This window comes from Strigops habroptila, chromosome 23 (genome assembly GCF_004027225.2).
Source record: "Strigops habroptila isolate Jane chromosome 23, bStrHab1.2.pri, whole genome shotgun sequence".
Taxonomy (NCBI): domain Eukaryota; kingdom Metazoa; phylum Chordata; class Aves; order Psittaciformes; family Psittacidae; genus Strigops; species Strigops habroptila.
Genome location: NC_044299.2, coordinates 1,883,461 through 1,909,863, shown reverse-complemented (window position 1 = coordinate 1,909,863; position 26,403 = coordinate 1,883,461). Strand labels below are relative to the sequence as shown.

Below are 26,403 nucleotides of genomic sequence, written 5' to 3'. Positions count from 1 at the left end.
TTTAAGTGACCTTCTCATGAATAATGTACCGCCTGCCTGATGAATATGCATGTTGCCTGGTGTGCCTGGGAGGGCTCCATCAATAATTCATGCCTAGAGATGTCCTTCACCTTGCAGCCGTACAGGAGCTGTAAAAAAAAATATTAATAATTGGAAAATTACCCTTTAAAGTGGGAGAGGAGGTGGCTGGAAATCTGCCCTTGGAAACATGGAGTGTGTGGGGGGTGTAAAGTGTGGAGAAAGTAAGCAAAGGGGAGAGCGTGTGTGTTCCCAAACCCAGCTCCAGGGCTTGCAGGAGCTGCTCGGGATTAAGCCTCTTCAGAAGCTCCTGGCTCCAGACCCTGCGTTATTCCAACAAATGGGCCTTTTCCACTCTCTTCATTACACAGAAAACTTCCTTGCAAAGGAAGCATGAAACGCTCTGTGAGGTGGGAAAGGCGAGGAGAACGTGTTTCCATTCAGTGGAGCCGGGCTCTTTGGGAGGCACCTGCCTTCACATCCCTTGGGATTGTTTTCAGTTCTATTTTCATTGCTGATTATCTCCTTTAAGGGCCCTCCTGGGACTCCAAGAGGGGGGAAAAAACCCCACTGCAGTAAACAACAAAAGCTCTGACAGCTCCTGAGTCATCCTTGTGCTGCGCAGCCCCAGAATGGGAACCTGGAAGAGTCCAGGTAGTTCCTGGCTGTGTGTCTCAGGACTTTGCTTCCCACACTGAACCTGCTGAAAGGCAAAGCGGGACAGGCTGCAAGGAGCTGGTAACGTGCAGGACAGACCGAAGCGACACCAAATTGGGTGGGAGCTGGAGGGGGGAAGCTCTGCAGAGGGATCTGGACAGGCTGGATCCATGGGCCAAGGCCAATGGATGAGGTTCAACAAGGCAAAGTGCCAGGTCCTGCACTTGGGCCACAACAACCCCCTGCAACGCTCCAGGCTTGGGGAAGAGCGGCTGGAAACTGCTCATGGCAAAGGACCTGGATTGATGGAGCTGAACATGAGCAGCTTGTGCCCAGGCAGCCAAGAAGCCCCCAGCATCCTGGCCTGGCTCAGCACCAGTGTGGCAGCAGGGCCAGGGCAGGGATTGTCCCCCTGTGCTGGGCACTGGTGAGGCTGCACCTCGAATCCTGTGTCAGTTCTGGGCCCCTCACTGCAAGAGAGACATTGAGGGGCTGGAGCGGGGCCAGAGAAGGGCCCCGGAGCTGGTGCAGGGCCTGGAGCACAAGTGTGATGAGGAACGGCTGAGGGACCTGGGGGGGTTTAGTCTGGAGAAGAGAAGGCTCAGGGGGACCTTATCACTCTCTACAACTGCCTGACAGGAGGATGGAGCCAGGAGGGGGCTGGTCTCTGCTCCCAAGGAACAAGGGATGGGACAAGAGGAAACGGCCTCGAGCTGCACCAGGGCAGGTTTAGATGGAGCTGAGGAACAATTCCTTCCCCAAAGGGTGCTCAGGCATTGGAACAGGCTGCCCAGGGCAGTGCTGGAGTCACCGTCCCTGCAAGTGCTCACACCCCGTGTAGCCGAGGCCTCAGTGCCATGGGTTAGTGGTGGCCTTGGCAGTGCTGGGAATGGTTGGACTGGGTGGTCTTGAAGCTCTATTCCACCCTGGTTGATTCTATGATTCTAAAGCCTAAATGTCCGGGTCTGCATGTTGGGGTGAGCTGGAAGTCCTTATTTCCACAGCACGGGGTTATTGAACCAGAGTGTGTGGGATAATCCCCGTTGTTTGCTACTTAAAGTAGCAAAAACAAAGCAGCAGTAAAAATTGAGCTCATTGCAGTGGCGAAGATCTGTGAAACTTTGTGTGTAATCAGGGTGAAGAGGTACTTTGAGGCAGGGAGCACCCTCTGGTTGTAGGGCTATAATTAATTACAGAGGAATAATGAATAAGCAGTTGTTAATTACTGAATGATATCTTCCACCATGGGAAATGCTCTCCTTCCTTCTCCCACCACTGAAATCCAGGGGGTTCTGTCCTTGGCTTTGCCAGGACGGGTTTCACCCAGCACCACGACATGGCCTGAAAATTCCCGTGGAAATTTAGGGGCCTGTTTCCAGCTCGAAGGGGAAAAGCGAGGCAGAGGCTGGATCTATCCCAGCACCAACAAACCTGCATTAAACCCCCCCATGTGCTTCAGCTCAGGCTCAGGAGGCTTGCGAGCAACTGGCGTCACTTTGCAATGTGGGAGCCAAAGTCCTGGATTGCTTTTTCCTGTACAGTTCCTGGAACAGCTGGAATAAGCGTCTATGTGGCGTGTGTGTTCCCTGCCAGGCTGGAAGCCTTGCGGGAGCAAATCAGTTGCGGCAGAAGGTGCGGGGTCAGGTGCAAACCTTCCTCTGCCCCATCGCTGCGAGTGGTTCCCGGTCAGCGGAAGGAGCGTGGACAAGGAAGCTGCGCTATTCCTTTGGTCGGGAATCGTCACCGGCAGAGGAGCTCAGGAACAAAGGGCACATTCTTGCAGTCAGCAGTTTAGTTTCGGAGCTCTTCCTGTCAACCAGTTAATTAAACACACACACACACACCCCTTCCAAAAAAGCTCTTTTCCTGCAGGAAAAAAAAAGCTTTCCAGCCCTCCTAAAGTCAATTCCTTTTCAAGAAGCATTAAAATTGCACCGAGAGCCCTTTCCCCATGTGCATTATATTAAGCATTATGCCAATGTATGGAAATGAGCCTGGATCCAATGAGACGGAAGCATTTAAATATTCATCACGCCAGCACAGCATATGCAAAGCAGGCTCTGGGCAGGGCTGCGCTGAGCTCCAACAGCAGCTCTGCTCGGGCAGAGCTGCTTTCATTTGCTTTCCTGTGGCTAATGAGGCTGGTAACGAGGACGTGCTCGGCGCTGGCTGCGTGGCTGGGACCGCTCGGGCTGGACCTGAGCGGGGCTGCAGCGGCCGGAGCTCATGGGTGCTCAATGGCATCGCATGAAGTCGGGACTGAGGGGCTGGGTCAGCCCAAGTGACGTTCACCCAAGAGACCTTCCTGTGCACGCAGGGAGGGACGTGGGATGGGTTCGGCCTCGCAATAGCCACACATTGGGTTTGCACTTTGTTCACTGTTAGGTCCGTGCTAACGTGGCCGTTCCCTGATGGGTGATGGGAAGAGCGCTGTGGTTGTCAGTATCGTACGATTTAAAGCCTCATTTGATGTATTAGGCTCCTTAGCTGTGTGTAATCCCATCTCTCTTGTCATCCTTCCACGGCCTAGTGTTGTTTATTCACCTTTTTCCAGCAGATATTATTGCTTGCCATGGAAAGCTTTATGGCCTATCCAAAATCAGCTAGAAGAGCACTTAAAACTTTTTATGATCTATTATTATGATTTATTATCATCAGACCCCCCCTGCATCCCACATCCAGCTCTGGGGCAACAGCACAAGAGGGACGTGGAGCTGCTGGAGCAAGGCCAGAGGAGGCCCCGGAGCTGCTGCGAGGGCTGGAGCAGCTCTGCTCTGGAGCCAGGCTGAGAGAGCTGGGCTGGGGCAGCTGGAGAAGAGAAGGCTCCTGAAGGGGACACCTTAGAGCAGCTCCAGTGCCTAAAGGGGCTCCAGGAAACCTGGAGAGGGGCTTTGGACAAGTGATGGAGGGACAGGCCAAGGGGAATGGCTTTAACCTGCCAGAGGGGAGATTGAGATGAGCTCTGAGGCAGAAGCTCTTCCCTGTGAGGGTGCTGAGGCGCTGGCACAGGGTGCCCAGAGAAGCTGTGGCTGCCCCATTCCTGGCAGTGTTCAAGGCCAGGTTGGACACAGGGGCTTGGAGCAACCTGCTCTAGTGGAAGGTGTCCCTGCCCGGGGCAGGGGTTGGAGCTGGAGCAGCTTTAAGGTCCGTTCCCACCCAAACCATTCCATGATCTATGATTCTAGGTGTGCAGTGAGAAAGGGGCTTAAATGAGTCCATCAGCTATTTCTGCAGAGATGGTGTGATTCATCCGGCTCATAGGGATGGGAAAGAAGTAAAACTGATTTGGCTTTCTCAAGCCCTGCTTGTTTTTAAGAGGTGCCGAGTTGTTATGTTGGAGTTTTTGTCCCTTTTCTTCCCTCCTTTTTTCCTGCCAGGAGCTAAGAAGGAAGTTACAATTCTATAACTGTAACAGATACAGAATGAAGATGCGCATCTACTCTGCTTCCTTTCTCTTTAATGATTCCATGATGCTCTAATTGGGCTATAAGTTGGCTTCAAAAGCCGCAGAACTGCACCTGCGCTTCTAATGAGCTTTGCAATTACAGGAATAGTTTCATCTTTCTTTTAATTACGCAGTGACAAGGTGAAAGTTGCACCTGAGTTCCTTTCATGCTGCTTATTTCTTCACTCCTTCCCCCAATGCACAGGTTGGCAGATGAGTCCCTGGACCCGGACTCATTCACGGGCCTCGCACAGGCTGCGGGATCATGCCTGGAAATTCACCTATCCAGTAGGATTCAGAGCCTCCGGTAGCACATTCCCTCCCAGAGACACCCAACAGCAAATCACATCCTCGTCTGGTGAACTCTTACTGTCTGTTGCAGCCCTGCAGCCTCCCTTCTGCCTTAAGGGCAGCCATGGGTGGCCGATGTGATCCCCGTTACCGGGCTGTGGCGTATCCCATTGTCCCTGCAGGAATCACAGAATCCTGGTATGGTTTGGGTTGGGAGGGACCTTAAAGCTCATCCGGTTCCAACCCGTGCCACTCCGTCTCCATTTAGCCATCAAGCTGTTGACCACAACTCTGCGTGCAGCCATCCAGCCCATTCCTTATCCACAGGGTGCTCCACACATCAATTCCATGTCTCTCCAGGTTAGAGACAAGGATGTCGTGTGGGACAGTGTCAAACGCCTTGCACAAGCCCAGGTAGATTCCATCCTTGCCCACCAATGCTGTGGCTCCATCATAGAAAGCCACCACATTTGTCAGGCATGACTTGACCTCAGAGATGCCTTGTTGGCTGTCACCAGCCCCCCCTCGTTGCCCATGTGCCTTAGCATGTTTTCCAGGAGGATCTACTCCATGATCTTAGAACCATGGAATAGTTTGGGTTGGAAAGGACCATAAGACCATCTAATTCCAACCCTCTGCACGGGCAGGGATGTCTCACACTAGACCATCTCACCCAAGGCTCTGTCCAACCTGGCCTTGAACACTGCCAGGGATGGGGCAGCCACAGCTTCTCTGGGCACCCTGTGCCAGCACCTCAGCACCCTCACAGGGAAGAGCTTCTGCCTTATCTCCAACCTGAACTCCCCCTGTTTCAGTGTGAACCCGTCTGGGGGGGATATTTCCCCTTTTCTGGGCAGGAAGGTGCTGCTGTGCACAAGGTGGGTGCTGGTGGCTCCGTGCATCCTCACTTCTGGGACTCCACGAGTGTCCCCAGGTCCTGTTCATGCTGGCCAAGGAGCGCTCAGCTCCCATAGAAATAAAGAATCCTCCTTTTCGGAGCAGCTCCAAGCGTGGGATCCAAAGGCAACGGAGGGCAGGAGCTCATGGATCTGCTCATCCCTGGGATGTGCAGGGAGCAGGATTCCGGCTGGCCGGCACGCTGGGCTCAGCCTCCTGCGTATTGCACTGGGAGGCTGGAGCTGGAGCTAATGCTATGCCGGGAAGATGGAGCCTCTTGAATGATTCCTGTGGCTCCCGGGTGAGGCAGGCGCTGCTCCCGCCCGCTCCTGCTCCAGCTCCCGCTGGGAGCCTCAGGAAGGGTTTTGGGGTGGTCCCGAGCCCTGGCAGGCAGCGGGATCAGCACCAGGGCTCTATCCCAAGCCGTGTCCCCGGAGGAAAGTGGATAATGGGGGGGTGAAGGGGAACAAATCGAGTCCTTTGTGCTGCCCCGGGGTGGTTCACGTTAATGTGATGATTAATGTATTCATTTATGCTGATGAAATGCTGTATTAGGGACTTGATGAGCCGGCTCGGAGCTGGGGTCAGCAGGGCTGCTCCGGGTGGGATCTGGGGGGTGCTGCAGAGCCAGGGGCTCCCCTCGGCACCCACCCAGCAAACTGGGGGCACGGGGCTTGCAAAGGGTGGCCCAAAGCTGGGGGGTGCTGCTGGGAATGGGGATTGGTTTTGGGAGAGTTGGGAATTTACCAGGGCTGGGGCTTGGGGGAGGCTGGGGTTGGGGTTTTGGAGAAGTTGGGGTTTGGGGGGTCCTGGGACTTCAGGGCCTGACTTTTAGGGGGGTCTGGGGTTGAGTCTTGTGGGGGTCTGGGGTTTGGGGGCTCTGGCTTTTGGAAGGGGCAGCAATTTGGGGTCCAGTATTTGGCATTGGGGAGTTTCTGGGTGGTCAGGATGGGATTGAGGATGTCTGGGGAAGGTCTAGGTTTGGGAAGGGGCTCCTCGTTCGGAGGGGCTCTGGGTTTGAGATGCCCTGGGTTGGAAGGTTTCCAGGCTGGGGGGGGGGCTCCATTTAGGGGGGAAGTCTGGCCTGAAGCGAGCCTGGGGGATCTCCAGCCTTGGGGTGCTCTTGTTTTGGGAGTTTGGGATTTGGGGAGGCTCTGAGTTGGGGGGGGGTGTCTGGTTTGGAGGAGTCCTGAGCTTTGGAGCTCTGACTTTGGGGGGTCTCAGAGCTGGAGGGGGCTCTGCTTTGGGGGGCTGGGGAGGGTCTTCGGTTTCAGGGTCTTGGGGCTCTGGGGGGACTCTGGTTTTGGGGTGCCAGGGCTGTGGCTCGGGGGGTCTCTGGTTTAGGGGGTTCCTGCTCAGGGGCTGTGTCCACGTTTCAGGTGGTCCCTGGCTTCGGGGGGGGTCTTTGATTTTGGGGGGTCCCCGGTTTTGGGGGATCTCTAGTTTTGGGGGTCCCCGTTTGGAGGGGGTGCTGCTTGAGGGGGTCCCGGTTTGGGGGTTTCCTGCTTGGGAGGTCCAGGTTTCAGGGGCGGTCCCTGGTTTTGGGGGGGTCCCTGGTTTTGGGGGGTCCCCGATTTTGGAGGGTCTCTGGTTTCAGGGTGTCAAGTCCCTGGTTTTTGGGGGTCCCTGTTCGGGGGGGTTCTGCTTTGGTGGAGTCCCTGCTCGGGGGGTCCCGATTTCAGGGCATTCCCTGCTCGGGGTGTCCCTGGTTTCGGGGGGGTCTCTGGTTTAGGGGGGTCCTTGCTCAGGGGGATCCCTGCTCGGGGTTCCTCGGTTTTGGGGGTGTCCCGGTTGGGTGGTCCAGCTTTGGCGGGGTCCCTGCTTGGGGGGTCCCGGTTTGGGGGGGGTCCTGGTTTTGGGGAGGTGCCTTCTCGTGAGGGTGCGTGGTTTTGGGGGATCTCTGGTTTTGGGGTGTCAGCTCCCTGGTTTTGGGGGGTCCCTGCTCGGGAGGGAGTCCTGGTTTCACAGAGGAAGTGTTCCAGTTTCGAGGGGACCCGGTCCGGGGGGTGTCTCACTCTGGGGGTGTCGCGGCTCGGGGTGTCTCGGTTTGGAGGGGGTCCCACTTTGGGGGTGTCGCGGCTCGGGGTGTCTCGGTCCGGGGGGGGTCCCACTCTGGGGGTGTCACGTTTCAGGGTGTCCCGGTTTGGAGGGGGTCCCACTCTGGGGGTGTCGCGGCTTGGGGTGTCCCGGTTTGGATGGGGTCCCTCTCTGGGGGTGTCACGGTTCAGGGTGTCCCGGTCCGGAGGGCGGTCCCACTCTAGGGGTGTCGCCGCTCGGGGTGTCCCGGTTTGGAGGGGGTCCCACTCTGGAGGTGTCCCGGTTTGAACGGGGTCCCACTTTGGGGGTGTCGCGGCTCGGGGTGTCCCGGTTTGGAGGGGTCCCACTTTGGGGGTGTCACGGTTCGGGGTGTCCCGGTCCGGGGGTGTCCCGAGCGCCCCCCGGCGGCCGCGGGCGCGCAGCAGCCCCCGGCTGCGGCAAAGGCCTGCGCATAAATTATGTTCATGACGCAGCAGCTAAAAAATCCCCCCGGAGGAGGGCAGGATCCCGCACCCGCGGAGCGCCGCGGCCCCGCCCGCCCCGGCCCCGCACCCGGCCCCGCGCCGCACCCGCACCTTCCCCCCGCAGCGCCCCGCTCCGCGCCCGCGGGGTCCCGGCGCCGCTCCCGCCTCCCGCCGCTCCCCCCCCACCCCTTTGTGCCGCCGCCGCCGCTGTGAGATGAATGTTTAATTGTCCCCCGGCAGGCGGGAGGCGCGGAGCGGCGCGGAGCAGCGCGGAGCGGCCCCGCGGAACCCCCCCCGGCCAGCGCCCGGCGCGGTGAGTGCGGGGCCGGGGCCGGGCGGGGGGCGGCGGGTCCCGGCGCGGTGAATATGCAATGCCGTAATTAGCATAATTTATATATTTATGATAAAGAGCGATGGATGGCGCGGGAACGGGGCGGGGGGGGTTGGGAACCGCGCGGAGGGAACGCGGCAGAGAGCGGGGTGCAGCGCTGGGAGGGGGGGGGTTGGGGGTGTGGGGGGAGGCAGGTCGGGGGGGTTTGGGGGAGCAGCGGAGTTGGGGGGGGCGGAAAATTGGGGAGAAGTGGGGACGGGCACGCACTGCGAGTGGGGATGCGGATGGGGGGCACGGGGATGGGGGGGTAGGATTAAGGGAGAGCGCGGCTAGTTGGGGGTCCCTGGGGGACCCTGGAGCTGGGGGTGTCCAGGGAAGGGGGACAGAGGGGGCTGGCGAGCCCCGGGGGAGCGAAAGGGGGTGACTGCCCTGGGGAGGGCTGATGGGGGGGAATTGGGGGCTGTGGAGATGGGGTTTGGGGTGCAGGAGAGGAGGATCAGGGCTGGGGATGAACAGGGCGGGGGGGGGCAGGAGATAGGGAGAGTGTTGGGGTCCTGCCGATGGAAGGCAAAGGGACCCCCGGGGTGGGAGATGAGGGGTGCGGGGGGGCAGGAGCCAGGCAGGGATTTGCGGGTTCAGGCACTCCGGAGGGGGTGAGCAGAGCCCGGGGGGGTGCCCAAGGGCATTTTGGGGTTCTCTGGCAGAGTATATGGTACCACAGAGGTCTGAGGCGGCTGTATGTGGTGCTGTGGCAGTCGGGGGGGGGGCTGTACATGGTGCTGCAGGATCAGGGTGGGCTGTGTATGGTGCTGGGGGGGTCAGAGGAGGCTGTATGTGGTACTGCAGGGGTCAGGGGGGTCGGTATGTGGTACTGCAGCAGTCAGGGGGGCTGTATGTGGTGCTGCGGGGGTCAGGGGGGACTGTGTACCCCTGAGGGGGGGTCAGTGCCCCGGGGGCAGCTCCCACGACCACCCTGCGCCCCTCAGTTTGCTTCTCAGGGCGGGAGGGACCTGCCCTGGGTGCTGCAGAGCCCCGGCTGGCAGAGGATGGGGGGGCTGTGGAGAGGAGGGCAGGGGCTCTGTGTCCCCCCCCAGACCCGTCCCCAGCACCTGCAGCCATCTCGGGGTCAGGCTTGGTCCTCAGCCCGCTCTAAAAGTCCCTGAGAGGGCACTGGGGGGGTAGAGCGTTGCCCCCCCCCATGGCATTTCATCGACCATAGGCTCGGGGGGGGTCCTGTGGTCCCCAAACCAGCCATGATGTTCCTCTGAGATGTCCTGGGCCCTCGGGGTGGCTCCAGCCCCTCCCGTGGCAGAAAGAGGGGCGGAGGGAGACGGGAGCTCCGAGCGCAGCGGTTGCGAGAGCCAAGTTCTGCGCCTGGTTTTGACACCCTCCTCTGGCATGACCTTGGGAGGTGAACTTAATCCCATCATCTCCTCTGAGGGGAATGGGAATAAAAATACTTTCCCAGTCGTGCCTCTGGAGAAAGGAGCAGATTCCTGGGAAGTCACCGTAAGCTGATCCGGCTGCTCCCTGTGCCGGGCACCGGGTCTGTAGTGTGAAAGGTGGGGAACCACCACCCCTGGGATCAGGCTTGTGCCCCAAAGACCATGTGAAGGTGGGAAGCAAAGAGGAAGAGATCCAGCCAAGGATCAAGAGATCCAGCCGAGGATGAAGAGATCCAACTAAGGATGAAGGGATGCAACTGAGGATGAAGAGGTCTAACTGAGGATGAAGAGATCCAGCCGAGGATGAAGAGATCCAGCCGAGGATGAAGAGGTCTAACTGAGGATGAAGAGATCCAGCCAAGGATGAAGAGATCCAGCCGAGGATGAAGAGATCCAGCCGAGGATGAAGAGATCCAACTAAGGATGAAGAGATCCAGCCAAGGATGAAGAGATCCAACTAAGGATGAAGGGATGCAACTGAAGATGAAGAGGTCTAACTGTGGATGAAGAGGTCTAACTGAGGATGAAGAGATCCAGCCGAGGATCAAGAGATCCAGCCGAGGATTAAGAGATCCAGCCGAGGATGAAGAGGTCTAACTGAGGATGAAGAGATCCAGCCGAGGATGAAGAGGTCTAACTGAGGATGAAGAGATCCAGCCGAGGATGAAGAGGTCTAACTGAGGATGAAGAGATCCAGCCAAGGATGAAGAGATCCAGCCGAGGATGAAGAGATTCAACTAAGGATGGAAAGATCCAACTGAGAATGGAGAGATCCAACCGAGGATGAAGAGATCCAGCCGAGGATGAAGCAATCCAGCCGAGGATCAAGAGATCCAGCTGAGGATGAAGAGATCCAGCCGAGGATGAAGAGATCCAACTGAGGTTGAAGAGATCCAACTAAGGTTGAAGAGACCCAACTAAGGATGAAGGGATGCAACTGAGGATGAAGAGGTCTAACTGAGGATGAAGAGATCTGGCCGAGGATGAAGAGGTCCAGCTGAGGATGAAGAGGTCTAACTGAGGATGCAGAGAGCCAGCCAAGGATTAAGAGATCCAACTAAGGATGAAGAGATCCAACCAAGGATCAAGAGATGCAGCTGTGGATGAAGAGATCCAACTAAGGATGAAGAGATCTGTCCGAGGATGAAGAGATCAACTGAGGATGAAGAGATCCAGCTGAGGATGAAGAACATGCCGTGGTCGGGGGAAAAATGTTTCTCTTTCATGGTGCAAAGAGGATTTTGCCAGTAACAGTTAAAGCACGATCCATCCAGCTGGATTTGGGTCCCCCCCTTTTCTCAAGCAGGTCTTGGGACCCGCCACCGGCTCTTTCCTCTCTCTTGCCAAATTGATGCCAACCAGCTTCTCCCATCTCCCTCTCCGATGTCATTTGCAGCTCTTCAGGGGGTTAATCCAGGCTGGGAAGCGCCCGCTCTGTGTCAACAGCTCCATTTCTCCGCTGATGCGAGTTCCTGAGCTGGCTCCTGCCCTGGCAAGTTCCCCATGGCCACACATCCAGGAATGTGGCCACACATCCCAGCTCAACATAACCCCGTGCTTTCCTTTATCACCTTTATGATCAGCCCCAAGTGGCTGCGCCTCCCGCTGGCGTTGTAGGATGAGTTGAGCCTTTAGAATGAGTTTTCCCGGACTCTCCTTCGGGATTCAGCTGCCCCAGCCCCAGCACGGGGTTTTCCAGGCATGACGTTGACTCACGGCTGTGGCTGAGGAGCCAGTGTGGATGCTGCCAGCTCCCCCTGCAGCTCCAGCCTTCAGGAATTCTGTAGCTGGCTGGAAAGCTGTGCTTAGCAAGGCTCTGCACCGGCTCGCTGCTGTCCTGTGCAATGGGTGGCATCTCATCTCTTGCCTCAGTTTCCCCATCAGTGAACGCAGGAAGTCTTAAAAGCGACACCATTTCGAAGGCACTTTAAGGGGGAAGCTGATTTGTGAGGGACAACAAGCACCTCGCAAACAGCTTGGGTGCGCTTGGGTCCAGGTCCCCCCCACTGAGGCACCTGGAAATGTGCTTGGAAAAATAATCCATCGTTTCCAGCCTGGATCTTTCCACTCTGAACATGGTGAAAACAGTCGTGTGAGCTGCTGCGGCTGCGGTGAGGGACACTCGGGCTCTGCTGTTACCATAAGGCTTCATTTCCAAGGAAATTACCTGGATCTGTCCCCTTCGCATCAGTGACGGCCTTGCAGGGAGGTGTTGGGGTGCTGGTACCTCTGTGGGCAATTCCAGAGAGCTGGAGCAGCTCTGCTCTGGAGCCAGGCTGAGAGAGCTGGGCTGGGGCAGCTGGAGAAGAGAAGGCTCCTGAAGGGGAGACCTTAGAGCAGCTCCAGTGCCTAAAGGGGCTCCAGGAAACCTGGAGAGGGGCTTTGGACAAGGGATGGAGGGACAGGCCAAGGGGAATGGCTTTAAGCTGCCAGAGGGGAGACTGAGATGAGCTCTGAGGCAGAAGCTCTTCCCTGTGAGGGTGCTGAGGCGCTGGCACAGACTTTTCCCAGAGAAGCTGTGGCTGCCCCATCCCTGGCAGTGTTCAAGGCCAGGTTGGACACAGGGGCTTGGAGCAACCTGCTCTAGTGGAAGGTGTCCCTGCCCGGGGCAGGGGTTGGAGCTGGAGGAGCTTTAAGGTCCCTTCCAACCCAAACCATTCCATGGTTCCATGATTTGCACACTCACCCTGTTGGGATGTGAACGTGCAAACCCACCTCGGGGCAGGAACCAGGGTCTGAAGTGCAGCTTTTGGGGCTTGTCTTCCTGAAGCTGGTGTCTGCTTCTGGCATGTTCCAACTCCTCAGCCTCGGATCGGAGTGTCCAGCCATAGGAATTAACCCAGGTTAGTGGCAGTGGGCAATGAACGAGCTGGAGCCATGTCCAGATGCTTTATCTTCAGCGCCGAGCAGCTTTAATAAACCTCTTTGGGTTTCTCACCTGTGGCAAGTTGGTTCCAACTTAGATTTCCACCCACTTGGGATCCAAGTGGCTCCATCTCTGACTCATCATCACTCATAATTAACACAGCAATTATATTCACAGTGAGACTTGGAGCATCTGAAATTATCTTTCCCCCCCCCCCTTCTCTTTGCTTTTTCCTTTAATATTGTTATTATTAGTTTGTGCATTTCATTTCCTCGCCGCCATCTGCTCGAGCTGCTGTCTGCCTGTGCGTGCTCCCAACACCACCAGCTGGGCACATTACTTGTCCCATTAATTGCAAGATAAAACCCAGAAGAAACAAGTGTGAAGAAGCGAAATGAGATGGTGCTGCCGACCTGCTGACCGGCTGCTGCAGGAGGAGCAGCCCACCCGCACCCAGCAGCACCAGGCTCTGCTCAATCGAGTGCACTAATGGGGTTCTTTGCACGGCACAGAGGGAAAAATGCTTCTCTCTCCTCTTCTCTTTGCTTGAGTCTTCCCCCATGGCACAGGCCTGGGCAGATCTACACTTAGATGCAGGGGGATGATCCAGATCAGAGCAGGGATATACTGTTCTCTTCAGCCTTGTGTCGCTGTGGTCATGCTAGAAGAGATCCGCAGGTCTGAGGGAGGCTCTTGGGCTTGGGATGGTGGGGATGGAGAGCAGCAGCTCTGGTGCTGGCAGCACCGTTTAGCCCCAAAGCTCCCAGTGTGTGCATTAACTCGGGTACCACACGCATTCGGGGCAGCTCCTGGCTTGGCTTGAGTCGCCTTTTCCCAGGGCTCCCCTTTGGCCGTGGTGAGGAGCAATAAGGGGGAATTACGTTGTGAGGGTGGGGATGCCTTTGGGTTGTCCTGTTGCTCCTCACTGCAGAGCTGGGCACAGAGACAGCTCTGGGGTTTCTCTCCCTAGAGCCCAAACCCGGAGTGCTGCAGCCCAGCAGGACACAGCAGCCAGCCCCATCTCCTGCCAGGAGCATCCCTTCAGCCCCGAGCAAACAGTGAGTGAGTACCCGGGGCTGCCTCCATGATCCCACGGGATTTTGGCCCCAGGCTCTGCTCTCTGGTGGCTCCATGGGTGGGTTTAGGGTTTGGATGTGCCCTGGCTCTGCAGGAAGGGTCTCCCCATAGAGCATCCCTTCCCTTTCTACTGCGGTCACTGTGCCCTTGCTGCCAGTTTGGGATCCCAGCTCAGGCTCAACTGCCCCTGTGACCACTATGGGACAGGCACTGGGGAGCTGGGGAGGGATCCCTGGGGCAGGGAGGTGATGGGAACAGAGCAGGAAGCTTTCCCACCTCTCCTAGGCTCAGGTGTAGGAAAAAGCTGCTACAAGACACTGGGGGGCAGCTCCTTGTTAGCAAAGCCCCTGGGGCTGCTCTGCTTGTGCCGGCACCCAGCGGGCAGCGTGGTTTGGTGATGCAGAGGGAAGATCAAGTGACACGTAGCATCAACCTGGAGCAAGTGGATCACCCCATGGGATGAAATCAGCCCCGTTGTGCCCCCAGCTGCCCTCCCTTGGCCAAGGTCTCTCCATAGAGGTTCAGGAAGCTCTTCTGGAGCGTTTTCCTTCCCTTGCCCCCTGCAGTGGGACCTGGTGGGGCTGCTTTGCCTGCACTGGCTGCCAGGGCAGGTATCCCTTGCTCTGTCTTCCTCACCTGAGCTGCGCCCCGGCTTCTGGGGGGCTCATTAACTTTTCATGGGCAGCCGCTCGCTCATCCCTGGCTCTGGCTCTGCTGCACTGGAATAGATGGTCTGGTCTGTTCAGCATCCCGAGGCGTCTGCTCTGGAGCTAAGGACAGTTTTAATCCGTCACAGTGGCCATCAGAGATCACTCGCTGGCTGCTCTAAAAGCCAAAGGCAGTGGGGCTGGTGCTGGCTCCTGCAGGGATTGTGGGGTTGAACCTGGCAAGGCTGAGGAAGGGGGAGAGCTGCAGCGAGGAGCTGGTGGAGGGAACAGCCCCGGCTCTGCTGGGACCCCCGGCTTCACTTCACTGCAGACAATGAACAGCGAGGGCTGCGCACAGACACCAGCCTGGGGGAATCAGATGCTCGGTCCCTGCTGAGTTTCAGAGGAGAATGTGGCTCTTAATTCAATTTAGGCTCCTTTGGATCAACAGGATCCGAGTAACTGAGTTTACTAATTGCATACAAATGCCAGCTCCGGCGCAGGATGCGCTCGGTGGCCTCAGCAGGAGCCTGGTGGCTTCTGAGACACAGAGAAATGATAAAGGGTTTGTAAAACGGTGCCAGGGATGTTTCCTGGATCCTGGAACTGCCTCATGGGCTGACATGATGGGCTGATGTGTCACAGTGGAGTGGCAGGGGATGCCTGCACCATATTCCCTGTCAGGAGTAAAAAACTGATGGATAAGATGCACTGATACCAGTCTGGGGCTGAAATTCTCCTGTGGATGAGCTGTGAGCTTGAGCCCAGAACCCCCCCGTGTGCTGGGCTGCACCCCCAGAGCGTGAGCAGCAGCTCAGGGAGGGGATCCTGCCCCTCTGCTGCGTGAAGGGGAGACCCCCCCTGCAGCCCTGATCCAGCTCTGGGGCAACAGCACCAGAGGGACGTGGAGCTGCTGGAGCGAGGCCAGAGGAGGCCCCGGAGCTGCAGCGAGGGCTGGAGCAGCTCTGCTCTGGAGCCAGGCTGAGAGAGCTGGGCTGGGGCAGCCTGGAGAAGAGAAGGCTCCTGAAGGGGAGACCTTAGAGCAGCTCCAGTGCCTAAAGGGGCTCCAGGAAACCTGGAGAGGGGCTTTGGACAAGGGATGGAGGGACAGGCCAAGGGGAATGGCTTTAACCTGCCAGAGGGGAGATTGAGATGAGCTCTGAGGCAGAAGCTCTTCCCTGTGAGGGTGCTGAGGCGCTGGCACAGGGTGCCCAGAGAAGCTGTGGCTGCCCCATCCCTGGCAGTGTTCAAGGCCAGGTTGGACACAGGGGCTTGGAGCAACCTGCTCTAGTGGAAGGTGTCCCTGCCCGGGGCAGGGGTTGGGGCTGGGGGAGCTTTAAGCTCCCTCCCAACCCAACCCATTCCATGGTTCCATGATCCTATGATATGGGACAGCTCATCAGGGAGAGCTGGGGTCTGGTCGCTCCTACCAGCATCAGCATGCCCCAGGCTCGGCAGCAGTTACACAAACAAGGACGCCTTCGCCCATGCATGGAGTAACTCAATGTCATCCAGGCTGGTTAAATACATCCCCGAGACATTCCTAATCAAAAATTCATAAGCCTCTTAGAAAGGCAATTATGCTCCTGCAAAGCAGCGCGGGGATAATACGTGAGCAAAGGAGTTAATGAAGAGCATAGGAAGAGGAAGAGTTGCCTTCCAACAAGTGGGCTGAGCCCATTCCCGCCATCAGCAACTCATTCCATGGTTTAATGAAGTATCCCCATCAATTTAGGTCCCCTTAGGAAGGAGCAAATTGACTCTCCTGCTTCTTGCAGCCAGCATCAGGGCTTGGGCAGAGTCTTGTGCAGAGACTTGGGGTACCTGCCCTAGGAGGCATGGGAGGTCTGTGCCTGGAGTTTTGAGGGATTCCAAAGGAAACTGTAGGAATTGCATCCTCATCTCCAAAGGGAGGGAAAAGGGGGAAAGGCTCAACCCTTGGAATAACCCTTCCCTTGCTCTGCTGCTTGTATATGTGACGCTCACCCAATAAATGACACTACCCCACGTCCGTGAGCTCATTGCCAAGAGGATGGGAGGTGCTGAGAAGTACCCGAGGCGCCGGAGCCTCCCTGGGCAGGAGGACATGAGCAAGCTCTGAGGGGCAGAGCTGGGGGGTAGAGCCAGAGAGGAGGTGGTGGCAGGGACCAGGTTTGCTTTGCACCCCCGCTCGAGCCAGTGTGTGACCCTGACCCTCCCCTGTCCCCCACTTGCAGCATGTGGAAGGTCTGAGCCCTCTCCCACCGTTGCTGGGGCACCATGGACACCGAAGCCGTGCAGCCGCAGGAGGCCTTGCTGACGGTCAACGAGCAGGTACGGGCATGTCCGGAGCACCTCCAGCCCCACTGCACCCCTTCCTCTGTGCCCCACAACCATGGGGGCCATGGGGAGGGGAGATGGGGTTTGGAGCCCCACTGCGTGCCCTGGCACGGGGTGTAAAACCATCTCGCTCCTGCCCTGTGCTCACAACCACCCCGTTTGCCCCCACACTGGGGCATGTGGGTGTTCAGCCCCATCTTTTGGAGCTGGGCTGCCTCATTTCGGGGTTTATTAGCAATGGAGAGGTCCTTGTCCCACAAGAGATCTTTCCTCTGGGGCTTGGCTGCCTGCAGCCACAGGAGAGCTGGTGGAGGAGCAGGTACCTCTCCTCATCATTCCCTGTGTCCCTGGTACAGGGGAAATCATGTGGTGCTGGAGAAGGGCTTTGGACAAGGGATGGAGGGACAGGCCAAGGGGAATGGCTTTAACCTGCCAGAGGGGAGATTGAGATGAGCTCTGAGGCAGAAGCTCTTCCCTGTGAGGGTGCTGAGGCGCTGGCACAGGGTGCCCAGAGAAGCTGTGGCTGCCCCATCCCTGGCAGTGTTCAAGGCCAGGTTGGACACAGGGGCTTGGAGCAACCTGCTCTAGTGGAAGGTGTCCCTGCCCGTGGCACTGGCTGAGCTTTCAGGTCCCTTCAACCCAAACCAGTCTGTGATTCTACAATGCAGGGGCTTCACCTGACCCATGGTCAGACCTGTGGGGCTGTGGATCAGCGCTGGCTCCAGTGCTGCAGATGTGGTGCCACTGGTGGTGCTGCAGCCGTGTTCTACCTGTTGAGCATGTTATCTGCTGCTGCCCATGGTGCTGGGATGGTCAGAGCCCAGAAGCTGCTGTTTAACTAAAGTAGGAGGGGCTGTGTCCTCCATCCGCCCCTCGAGGGGACAGGGTGGGCTCTGCTTGGTTTGGGTTAAGGATCACCCTAAGGCACATCCCATGGGGTGGTAGGAGCCCCTTCCCTCTGCCGTGGGGCACATGGCTTTGGGGACAGCACTGTGGGGTCCAGCCCCTGGAGCTGATGGACATTTTGGGGCACTTTTGCAGGTTATTGTCATGTCCAGCCATGAAACCATCCGCGTGCTGGAGGTCGGTGTGGATGCCCCGCTCCCGGCCGAGGAGGACCGAAAAGCCTTGGAGATGCCTCCAGGGGAGGTAGCGCGGGGCTCCCCGGGAGAGAGCAGCCACCCGGGCAGCGAGGACACCCCAGCCAGCACCCAGAGCTCCTGCGGCGGGGAGGCGCCCGGTAAGACACTGCCACCTTCCTCCCTCATTCCCTGGTCCATCCATCCCCGCGGGTGAAGCTGGGCTCTGGACCGCTGGGTCGGAGCTGGGAGGACGAGCTGTGCCTGTTGGTGCAGGCTCTGCAGAGCATCCCTGTGCTGAGCTGGGAGAGGAGTGAGCAAAACCAACCCCTCCTCCGGGAGCATCCCACATGGAGGGCAGCCCTCAAACACGTGCTTCCGATAGGGAGGATATCTGTTGAAGAGATGCTTTGCTGGGAGCTCAGTTTTCCCTAAGGCACCCGGAGTTTGGGTGTCCTCTGCCCCTCACCCTGTGCTGCTCCAGGGTGCTGAGCTCACTGCAGGCGCTTCCCTTCTCCCATGGGAATGCAGCTGGAAATAAGCCTTTTAGGGAGATCCCGCTTGATTCCTCGCTGCTTTTTGGCCAGCACCTCAATCCTCCCACAGAATCCATCCCAAATCCACCTGCAAGCACCACTGTCCTGTCCCCTCTCCTGCCACGCTGGTACTTTATTTAGTAATGGGCCTTTGCTCTGGTTTCTTTGGGTTCTGCTAGAGGAAAAAGCAGGAAAAGGGTGTTTTTCTTTATACCAAAATGGGATTAAGTGGATTTTATACTTGAGAGTTGCCGTTATTTGAAGTCAAGCAGCATAAATACAACGGGTTGCTCAAAAAACCAAGTCTTTTGCAAGTAATAACCAGGGATTAAGAGCAAGGGTTTCTCTCACTCAGATGGTCACAATGATTCTGTGACTGGGTGGAGGGTTGAAGACACCAAATGAAGATCAGCCCATGGGGACCCCCGTCTGCTGGGCACTGCGGGGTGATCTCGGTCCCTTCCCAGCTCCCCCTGAGCAGGTCAGGAGCTGACACTGCTTTTAATTGCTGCTAATTTTGGAGCCAGCAGCTGGTGGAGGGAAATATCTCCTGCCTTAACCCTGCCATTCCCCACACTTACTCCTCCCCAAACCACCCAACCCTCTCCCTTCATCCCTCCTTTGCCTTCTCCCCACAACGTCCCATAAGAAGCCCCTAAATGCCTTTGCTCTGCGGAGGAAGGTCTGTCCACCTTGGGGTGGTTTCACCCGAGCTCTGGAGGGCTGCAGCTCCCCTGGGACACCCATGGGAGGGTGTTTGTTCCCTGGGGGTGTGTAATTTGGGTGCCCCCCACCCGCACCACCATCCTTTGTGCAGATGAGCTGCTATTGCTCAAGCAGCAGCACCTCTCCTATGAGGGCTGGAGCAGCTCTGCTCTGGAGCCAGGCTGAGAGAGCTGGGCTGGGGCAGCCTGGAGAAGAGAAGGCTCCTGAAGGGGAGACCTTAGAGCAGCTCCAGTGCCTAAAGGGGCTCCAGGAAACCTGGAGAGGGGCTTTGGACAAGGGATGCAGGGACAGGCCAAGGGGAATGGCTTTAACCTGCCAGAGGGGAGACTGAGATGAGCTCTGAAGCAGAAGCTCTTCCCTGTGAGGGTGCTGGGGCGCTGGCACAGACTTTTCCCAGAGAAGCTGTGGCTGCCCCATCCCTGGCAGTGTTCAAGGCCAGGTTGGACACAGGGGCTTGGAGCAACCTGCTCTAGTGGAAGGTGTCCCTGCCCGGGGCAGGGGTTGGAACTGGAGGAGCTTTAGTGTCCCTCCGAACCCAACCCATTCCATGGTTCTGTGCTATGATTCCTCTCTCCAACCTGTCTCCTTTACCCTTCCCCAGGCAAAGCCAAGCCAGTGGCCGGAGCATCCCCCAGCACCGTCCCCTCTGCTGGCACATTCAGCCACGCCACGAGCCAGCAGCCGCAGCCGCTGGCCCCGCTGGCCCCGCAGGTAACTACCCCGCAGCACGGAGCGGGGCGGGAGAGGGGGGACAGGGCTGGGCTGGAGGTGGGGGGCACAAGGTGGGGACCCCCGGGGTGGCGTCCGCTGGCTGTAGGGGACCCCCGAGGGCAGAGACATCCGCTCGTGGCGCGGGGTGTAGGACCTACACCCCGAACCAAGGCGCTTCCCTCCACCGGGCGCCCTCGCCACGGGCCTTGCGCCACCGAGGTGCTGCCAGAGACGCGTCGGGTGGTTTGGGAGGGAGAGATCCCCCCTCAGCCATCTCCCCACGGAGAGGGGGCTCCGCAGAGCTGGGCACCCAGCTGCTGAGATGGGAGGGACCCCCCCCCTGTACAAAGACTTAATGCTCCGCTGATGCTGTCTGCAGTGGCGTTGATTTCTGTTCTTTTTGAAATCTTGTTTGCTTTTGCAGGTCTTGACTCAGGAAAACTTAGCAACAGTTGTGACAGGAGTAATGGTTCCAGCAGGGACAGTTACTCAACCTCTTCTTATCCCCATCAGTATTGCAGGTCAAGTGGCAGGTCAGCAGGGGCTGGCTGTGTGGACATTTCCTACAGCAACGGTCGCTGCCCTCCCCGGATTGACGGCTGCTTCTCCTACAGGGGGAATTTTCAAACCACCCATAGCCAATTTGCAAGGTAACCGCTGCTCTGCTGCTCTGCAGCTCTGCATCCATCCTCCCCCAGCCCGTCCTCTCCAGGACAGGGCTGGCATTTAGTGCTGGGGACTTGTTTGCAGTTCCCCAATACAAAAGCTGCCGGAGTGTGGGAGAAGGGATGGGGAGGATGAGGATGGCAGCACACGCACAGGGATGGGATAAGAGGATGGGATGAGAGGTCCAGGTTAGGCTTGGGGCTCTGGGTATAGCACCTCACTGCAGCGGCTGAGGTTCTGCAATAGAGACCCACATGAGACATGACATGAGAGCAGCAGGAGCGAGGGCCTCCCTGTAAGGGAATCATCTCCTCTTGAGCTCCCAGCAGGGAAGGAGCCTGTCCCAGGAGTGATTTGGTGCCAGAGAAGGTGATGGGACCCTGGAGGTGCCCCTGGCCCTCTGTGCTGGCAGCAGCACTGGTTTGGGTTAGATCCAGCACCGCACTGGCAGGACAAATCCTGCTCTAGCAAAGGGGCTCTGGAGCTGGGGAGTTCACTGTGGATCAGTGCCTTGGGGATTCAGCTCCCTCTGGGAAGGGACAGGGAGTGGTGGGGACACGCAGAGCTCTAGGTGGGTGTCCCTCTGTCCCTGCCTCCCCCCACTCATGCTGTCTCTGTGTCTTTGCTCCGCAGCCGCCGCCGTGTTGAACACATCCATGGCAGCACCGGTGCCGCCAGCCCAGCCGCTGCAGGCTGCGGGCCAGCCCCGCGCCCCGCTCCAGCCCCCCGGCGTCTTCCCCCCCAGCCCCGGCCAGCCCCCCATCCTGCCACAGCCCAGCGCTGCGCCCGCGCCGCCCGTCACCCAGACCCACATCACTGTCCAGCCGGCCGGATTCGCCTTTAACCCTGGCATAGTAAGGACCCTGGCAGCCCGTGGTGCGAAGCCGGGCGAGTTCGGCGCCCACTGCCCTTGATCCGGTGCCTTCCATGGCCATGGAGAGCCGTGAGAAGCCGTGAGAAGCCGTGAGAAGCCGTGTTTCCCTGGGGATGGAGCTCTCTGCTTCAGCACTCCTCTCCCGCGGGATCGTGCGAGATCCCAGCCTCTTTCCCGACGAGCGACCAAGCAGGCAGCTCTGCTTTAGGCCTAGCCTAAAGGATGGATTTCAGGACGTCGAGGGCCTTGCACCCCAGCACGGCGAGGCAGGAGCCACCCTGCCGTGGGGAAGGGGGTGGCCGCGCGCGGGGACGCGGTGGCCCCGGCGCTGCCCACGTCTGACCCCCGGCTCTCGGTTCTCCGCAGATCAGCGCGGCGCCTCTCGGGGGTCAGACCCAGCTCCTCGGCTCCTTGGCGGCCACCCCCGTGATCGCCAACACCATCTCCAGCGTGCAGGGCATCACGGGCCAGATCCTCACCAACGCCCAGGGCCAGGTACCGCGGGGGGGACCTGCCTTTGCCAACCCACCATGCCGGCTGCGTCCCCCGGCCCCGGCGCTGTTCCTGCTGGGGACGGAGGGGACGGCCCCCAGTGGTGTCCCCCCGTGCCGGGGAGGTGCGGGCAGGGCACAGCCCCAGCACGGCCTCTCCTCCCTTGGCCCAGGTGATCGGGACGCTGCCGTGGGTGGTGAATTCCCCCGGGATGGCGGCCGCCGGCCCGGCCCCGGCCCCGAGCCTGCACGTGCAGACGGTGACGCCGCAGCTGCTGCTCAATGCCCAGGGCCAGGTCATCGCCACGCTGGCCGGCAGCACCCTGCAGGCGCCCGGCGCCAAGAAAACCGGCACCCCCGAGCCCCCGGCCCGCAACGAGGTGAGCGGCGGGCACCGGGCTGGGGCACGGGGCTGAGGGGCTGGTGCTGCGCTCTGGGAGCACACGAGCATCTCTGGGATGAGGTCGTGTGGCTTTAGGTGCACTTGAGCATCTCTGGGATGTGGCCACGTTGCTCTGGGAGCACTTGAGCATCTCTGGGATGTGGCCACGTTGCTCTAGGAACACATGAGTATCTTTGGGATGTGGCCGTGTGGCTTTAGGTGCACTTGAGCATCTTTGGGATGTGGCCATGTGGCTTTGGGAGCACTTGAGCGTGTCTGAGATGTGGCCATGTAGTTTTGGGAGCATTTGAGCATCTCTGGGATGTGGCCACGTTGCTCTGGGAGCACATGAGCATCTCTGGGATGTGGCCGTGTGGCTTTGGGAGCGCACAAGCATCTTTGGGATGGGGCCACGTTGCTTTGAGGCCCAGTCACGTTGCTTTGAGAGCACACGAGCATCTCTGGCATGTGGTCATGTGGCTTTGGGAGCACTTGAGCATCTTTGGGATGTGGCCGCGTTGCTTTGGGAGCACTTGAGCATCTCTGGGATGTGGCCGTGTGGTTTCGGAGCACATGAGCATCTTTGGGATGTGGCCATGTGGCTTTGGGAGCACTTGAGCATCTTTGGGATGTGGCCGTGTGGCTTTGACACCCAGCCACGTTCCTTTGGGAGCACTTGAGCATTCTGGGCTCCCCAGAGACAAGGAGCTACTGGAGAGGGTCCAGCAGAGGCCACAGGGATGCTCAGGGTCTGGAGCATCTCTCGTATGAGGAGAGATTGTGGGAGCTGGGCCTGGTTAGTCAGAGAAGAGCAGCCTGAGAGGGGATCTCATCAATGCACATCAATAGCTCAAAGGTGGGTGCCCGGAGGATGGAGCCAGACTCTTCCCAGTGGAGGAGCAATGGCCAGAAACTGAACCACAACAAGGTTTGCCTCAACATGAGGAAGAACTTCTTTATGTTGAGGGTGGCAGAGCCCTGGCACAGGCTGTCCATGGGAGTACATCCCACACCCACCCGGGCACGTTCCTGTATGACCTGCTCTGGGTGGCCCTGCCTTGGCAGGGCACGATGATCTCCAGAGGTCCCTTCCAGCACTAACGATTCTGGAATTCCGGGATTATGTCTGGGATGTAGCTACATGGCTTTGGGAGCACGTGAGCATCTTTGGGATGCAGCCATGCTGCTTTGGGAGCACGTGAGCATCTTTGGGATGCAGCCATGCTGCTTTGGGAGCACGTGAGCACCTTTGGGACCCAGCCGTGTTGCTTTGGGAGCACGTGAGCATCTTTGGGACCCAGCCGTGTTGCTTTGGGAGCACGTGAGCATCTTTGGGATGCAGCCACGCTGCTTTGGGACCCAACCACGCTGCTTTGGGAGCCCATGAGCTTCTTTGGGATGTGGCCCCTCCTGCCCTGCAGTGCTGCCCCATGGGGCATCCCACTCTCTGTGCCCCCAAGTCTCTCAGCCAGGATGGGATGTGACCAAGCCTCACCTTGGTCACCCCCAAACCCACCCGGTGGGAGTGGGTCACCCCAGAGCCCACCCAGAGCTATCACAGCCCCATTCCCTGTGTGTGGAGCTGGGCTGTTCCCAGCATCACCTCCATCCTACACTCAGCAAAAGCAACGCGGTGGCCAGTGCAGGGATGGAACCAGTGGGCAGGGAGCAGGGAGCGAGGGACCCCCAGCCATGGGGGTGCCATAGGGGTGCTGTAGGGGTGCTGACCCCCCCATCCCTCTGCCCAGGTCCAGCCCATCCAGCCGGCCCCGGCTCTCGCCCAGCCGGCCGTGGTGATCCCAAACCCTGCCCCGGCGGCCAAGGCTTCCTCCGTGCCCGTCCCCATCACTTGCACCGAGACCCCCACCGTCAGCCAGCTGGTGTCCAGTGAGTCACGGCACGGGCCTGGGATCACTGGGAAGAGGGAATCCAGGGTCTGAGATGCCCTGGGATCGGGGGAGGATGCTGCGCACCCGCGCTCTGCATCCCTGGGGGTGGCTGCTGGCACCACGTGCTGTGGAGCCCAACAAGGGGGATGCTCGTTATGGGGGGGGGGAGAAGTGGCTCCGTGGCCATTCCTCATCAGCGCCATGTCCCGGCCCCGGCAGAGCCCCCGGCTCCCAACAGCAGCGCGGAGGAGGACGGGATTAACCTGGAGGAGATCCGGGAATTCGCCAAGAACTTCAAGATCCGCCGCTTGTCCCTGGGGCTGACACAGACGCAGGTGGGACAGGCCCTGACGGCCACCGAGGGTCCTGCCTACAGCCAGTCGGCCATCTGCAGGTACCAGGATGGGAAAGGACAACGGGAGAAGGGCAGGAAAGCTGGAGAACACTGGCACAGGGTGCCCACAGGAGCTGTGGCTGCCCCATCCCTGGCAGTGTTCAAGGCCAGGTTGGACACAGGGGCTTGGAGCAACCTGCTCTAGTGGAAGGTGTCCCTGCCCGGGGCAGGGGTTGGAGCTGGAGGAGCTTTAAGGTCCCTTCAACCCAAACCAGGCTGAGATTCTATGAAAAGAGGGAAAACTGGGAGAAAGGAGGAAAATTAGAGAAAGGGAGAATTGGAGAAGAAGGAAGTTGGAGAGAAGGAGGAAGATTGGAGGAAAGGAGGAAAATTAGACAAAAGGAGAATTAGGGAAAGGGAGGAAAAAGGAAGGGAAAGGAAAACAGGGAAAGGAAAGGAAAAATAAAGGAAAGGAAAGGAAAAAGGAAAGGACAGGAAAGGAAAGGAGAGGAAAGGAAAGGAAAGGAAAGGAAAGGAAAGGAAAGGAAAGGAAAGGAAAGGAAAGGGGAAAGGAAAGGGAAAGGAAAGGGAAAGGAGAGGAAAGGCTGAAAGACACAGAAAGGGAAAAAAATTGCAGGAGGGGGAAAATTAGAGAAAAGGAGGAAAAATGGGAGACAAGGAGGAAATTAGAGAAGGAGAGAAACGCTGGAGAAAGGGGGAACTGGAGAGAAGGAGGCAAAATGGAGCTGGTCTAGTGAGAGGTGTCCCCAACCCAAACCTGGCTGCGTGGAGAAAAGGAGGAAAAGTAGCACAAGGGAGGGAAACGGGATGAAAGGGGGAATACGGGAGGAGGGTCGGGGGGACCGCTGCCCACGGAGCCCCTCCCCGCGCTCTCGGTGCCCCGCCCCCACCGCGGTGCCCCCCGTCCCTGAGGGTTCGCGGTGCTGCGGCAGGTTCGAGAAGCTGGACATCACCCCCAAGAGCGCGCAGAAGCTGAAGCCGGTGCTGGAGAAGTGGCTGAGCGAGGCCGAGCTCCGGAACCAGGAGGGGCAGCAGAACCTGATGGAGTTCGTCGGGGGGGAGCCCTCCAAGAAGCGGAAGCGCCGCACGTCCTTCACGCCGCAAGCCATCGAGGCGCTCAACGCCTACTTCGAGAAGAACGCGCTGCCCACGGGCCAGGAGATCACCGAGATCGCCAAAGAGCTCAACTACGACCGCGAGGTCGTGCGCGTCTGGTTCTGCAACCGCCGCCAGACGCTCAAGAACACCAGTAAACTCAACGTCTTCCAGATCCCCTGAGCCGGGGCCGGGGAACGTGCGTCCCCCCCATCGCTCCCACCCCGAGCTCCTGCCATCAAAGCACTTTCTGCCCCCGACTCGTCCCCCAGCCCCGCGGGGGGCGCGGGGTCTCCACCACCCACCCCCCCGTGCCCGTAGGTGTGTCCGTCCCGTCCCCTCCCCCCCCCCCCCTTTCTCCTCCACATCACACATGACCTAAGCGTGTTCACGGCGGGCGTCACGCCTGCTTCGTGCCTCCCCCTGCCTGTGCCGTGTGTGGTGACGGACCCCTGCCTGCGCTCAACGCTCTCCTGTCCCCCCCCCTCCGTGTTGTGTGTGTGTGTGTCCCCAAACAAAAGGAGTGATTCTCATGTTTTGGCCGTTTACCCGTGTTCCGGAGGTAGCGTCGCAGCTCGCTGGGGCTTGAACCCCACTTTCATTTCACCCCCGCTTTGATTTTGGAGGGGCTTCTCCATGGGACCCCCCCCGCCTTGGGGACAGCGCTGTGGGTGTTTGGGGGCTTCGCTGGGCTCCCCAGTGCCCTGAGAGGGTTTTTTTGGGGGTGAACCCCATAACGGAGGCAGCTCCGCTTCCCCCTGTGCCCCCACCCTGGGGTCAGGGGGGGTGGGGAACTCGACCCCCATCTCTCCGGGGGAGCGGTGAGGGACGGCAGCGGCTGGAGGGGGGATGTTGGGGGCCGGGACATGGGGATTGATGCACTTGATGTAGTGGTGTGAAATAAACAGTATTTTTCTTTTTTCTTTTCCTTTCCCCTTTTTTCCGGGGGGGGGTCAGGGAGTGGCTCCGAGGGCGGCCCTGGGCCGGTTTCGTTCCCTGCATCCCCGCTGCAGCGCCGGGAGGGAGAAAATCCCCCTCTCCTCGTCCCGCTACCGGCTGAGACCCGCACAACTCAGCGCAGGGATGAGCCGGCGCCGGGACTCGA

At 58.9% G+C, this 26,403-nt stretch overlaps 1 protein-coding gene across 4 annotated transcripts; it reads left to right on the top strand.

The window, feature by feature from the left end:
• The first annotated feature begins 7,875 nt into the window (after positions 1 to 7,875).
• On the top strand, positions 7,876 to 26,220 carry POU6F1 (POU class 6 homeobox 1). Of its 4 annotated transcripts, XM_030510621.1 has the most exons (12): positions 7,876 to 8,122; positions 13,422 to 13,513; positions 16,392 to 16,488; positions 17,536 to 17,734; positions 19,437 to 19,546; positions 19,971 to 20,196; positions 20,846 to 21,066; positions 21,453 to 21,581; positions 21,751 to 21,957; positions 23,708 to 23,846; positions 24,068 to 24,242; positions 25,136 to 26,220. In XM_030510621.1, exons 3-12 carry the CDS (start codon positions 16,435 to 16,437, stop codon positions 25,479 to 25,481), a joined length of 1,806 nt encoding a protein of 601 aa, XP_030366481.1. In that variant the 5' UTR covers positions 7,876 to 8,122; positions 13,422 to 13,513; positions 16,392 to 16,434; the 3' UTR covers positions 25,482 to 26,220. The 4 variants fall into 4 exon arrangements, with proteins under 4 accessions (XP_030366481.1, XP_030366483.1, XP_030366482.1 ...); XM_030510623.1 differs by lacking the exon at positions 13,422 to 13,513 and having other exon boundaries at positions 8,008 to 8,122; XM_030510622.1 differs by lacking the exon at positions 7,876 to 8,122 and having other exon boundaries at positions 12,437 to 13,509.
• The last annotated feature ends 183 nt before the right edge of the window (positions 26,221 to 26,403 follow it).

Excerpts from the sequence above, each read along its gene's own strand:
- POU6F1 (XM_030510621.1), top strand. The coding sequence starts at position 16,435 with ATGGACACCGAAGCCGTGCAGCCGCAGGAGGCCTTGCTGACGGTCAAC. Across the intron at positions 21,958-23,707 it reads AGCCCCCGGCCCGCAACGAG|GTCCAGCCCATCCAGCCGGC; the intron begins GTGAGCGGCGGG and ends CCCTCTGCCCAG. Across the intron at positions 23,847-24,067 it reads CGTCAGCCAGCTGGTGTCCA|AGCCCCCGGCTCCCAACAGC; the intron begins GTGAGTCACGGC and ends CGGCCCCGGCAG.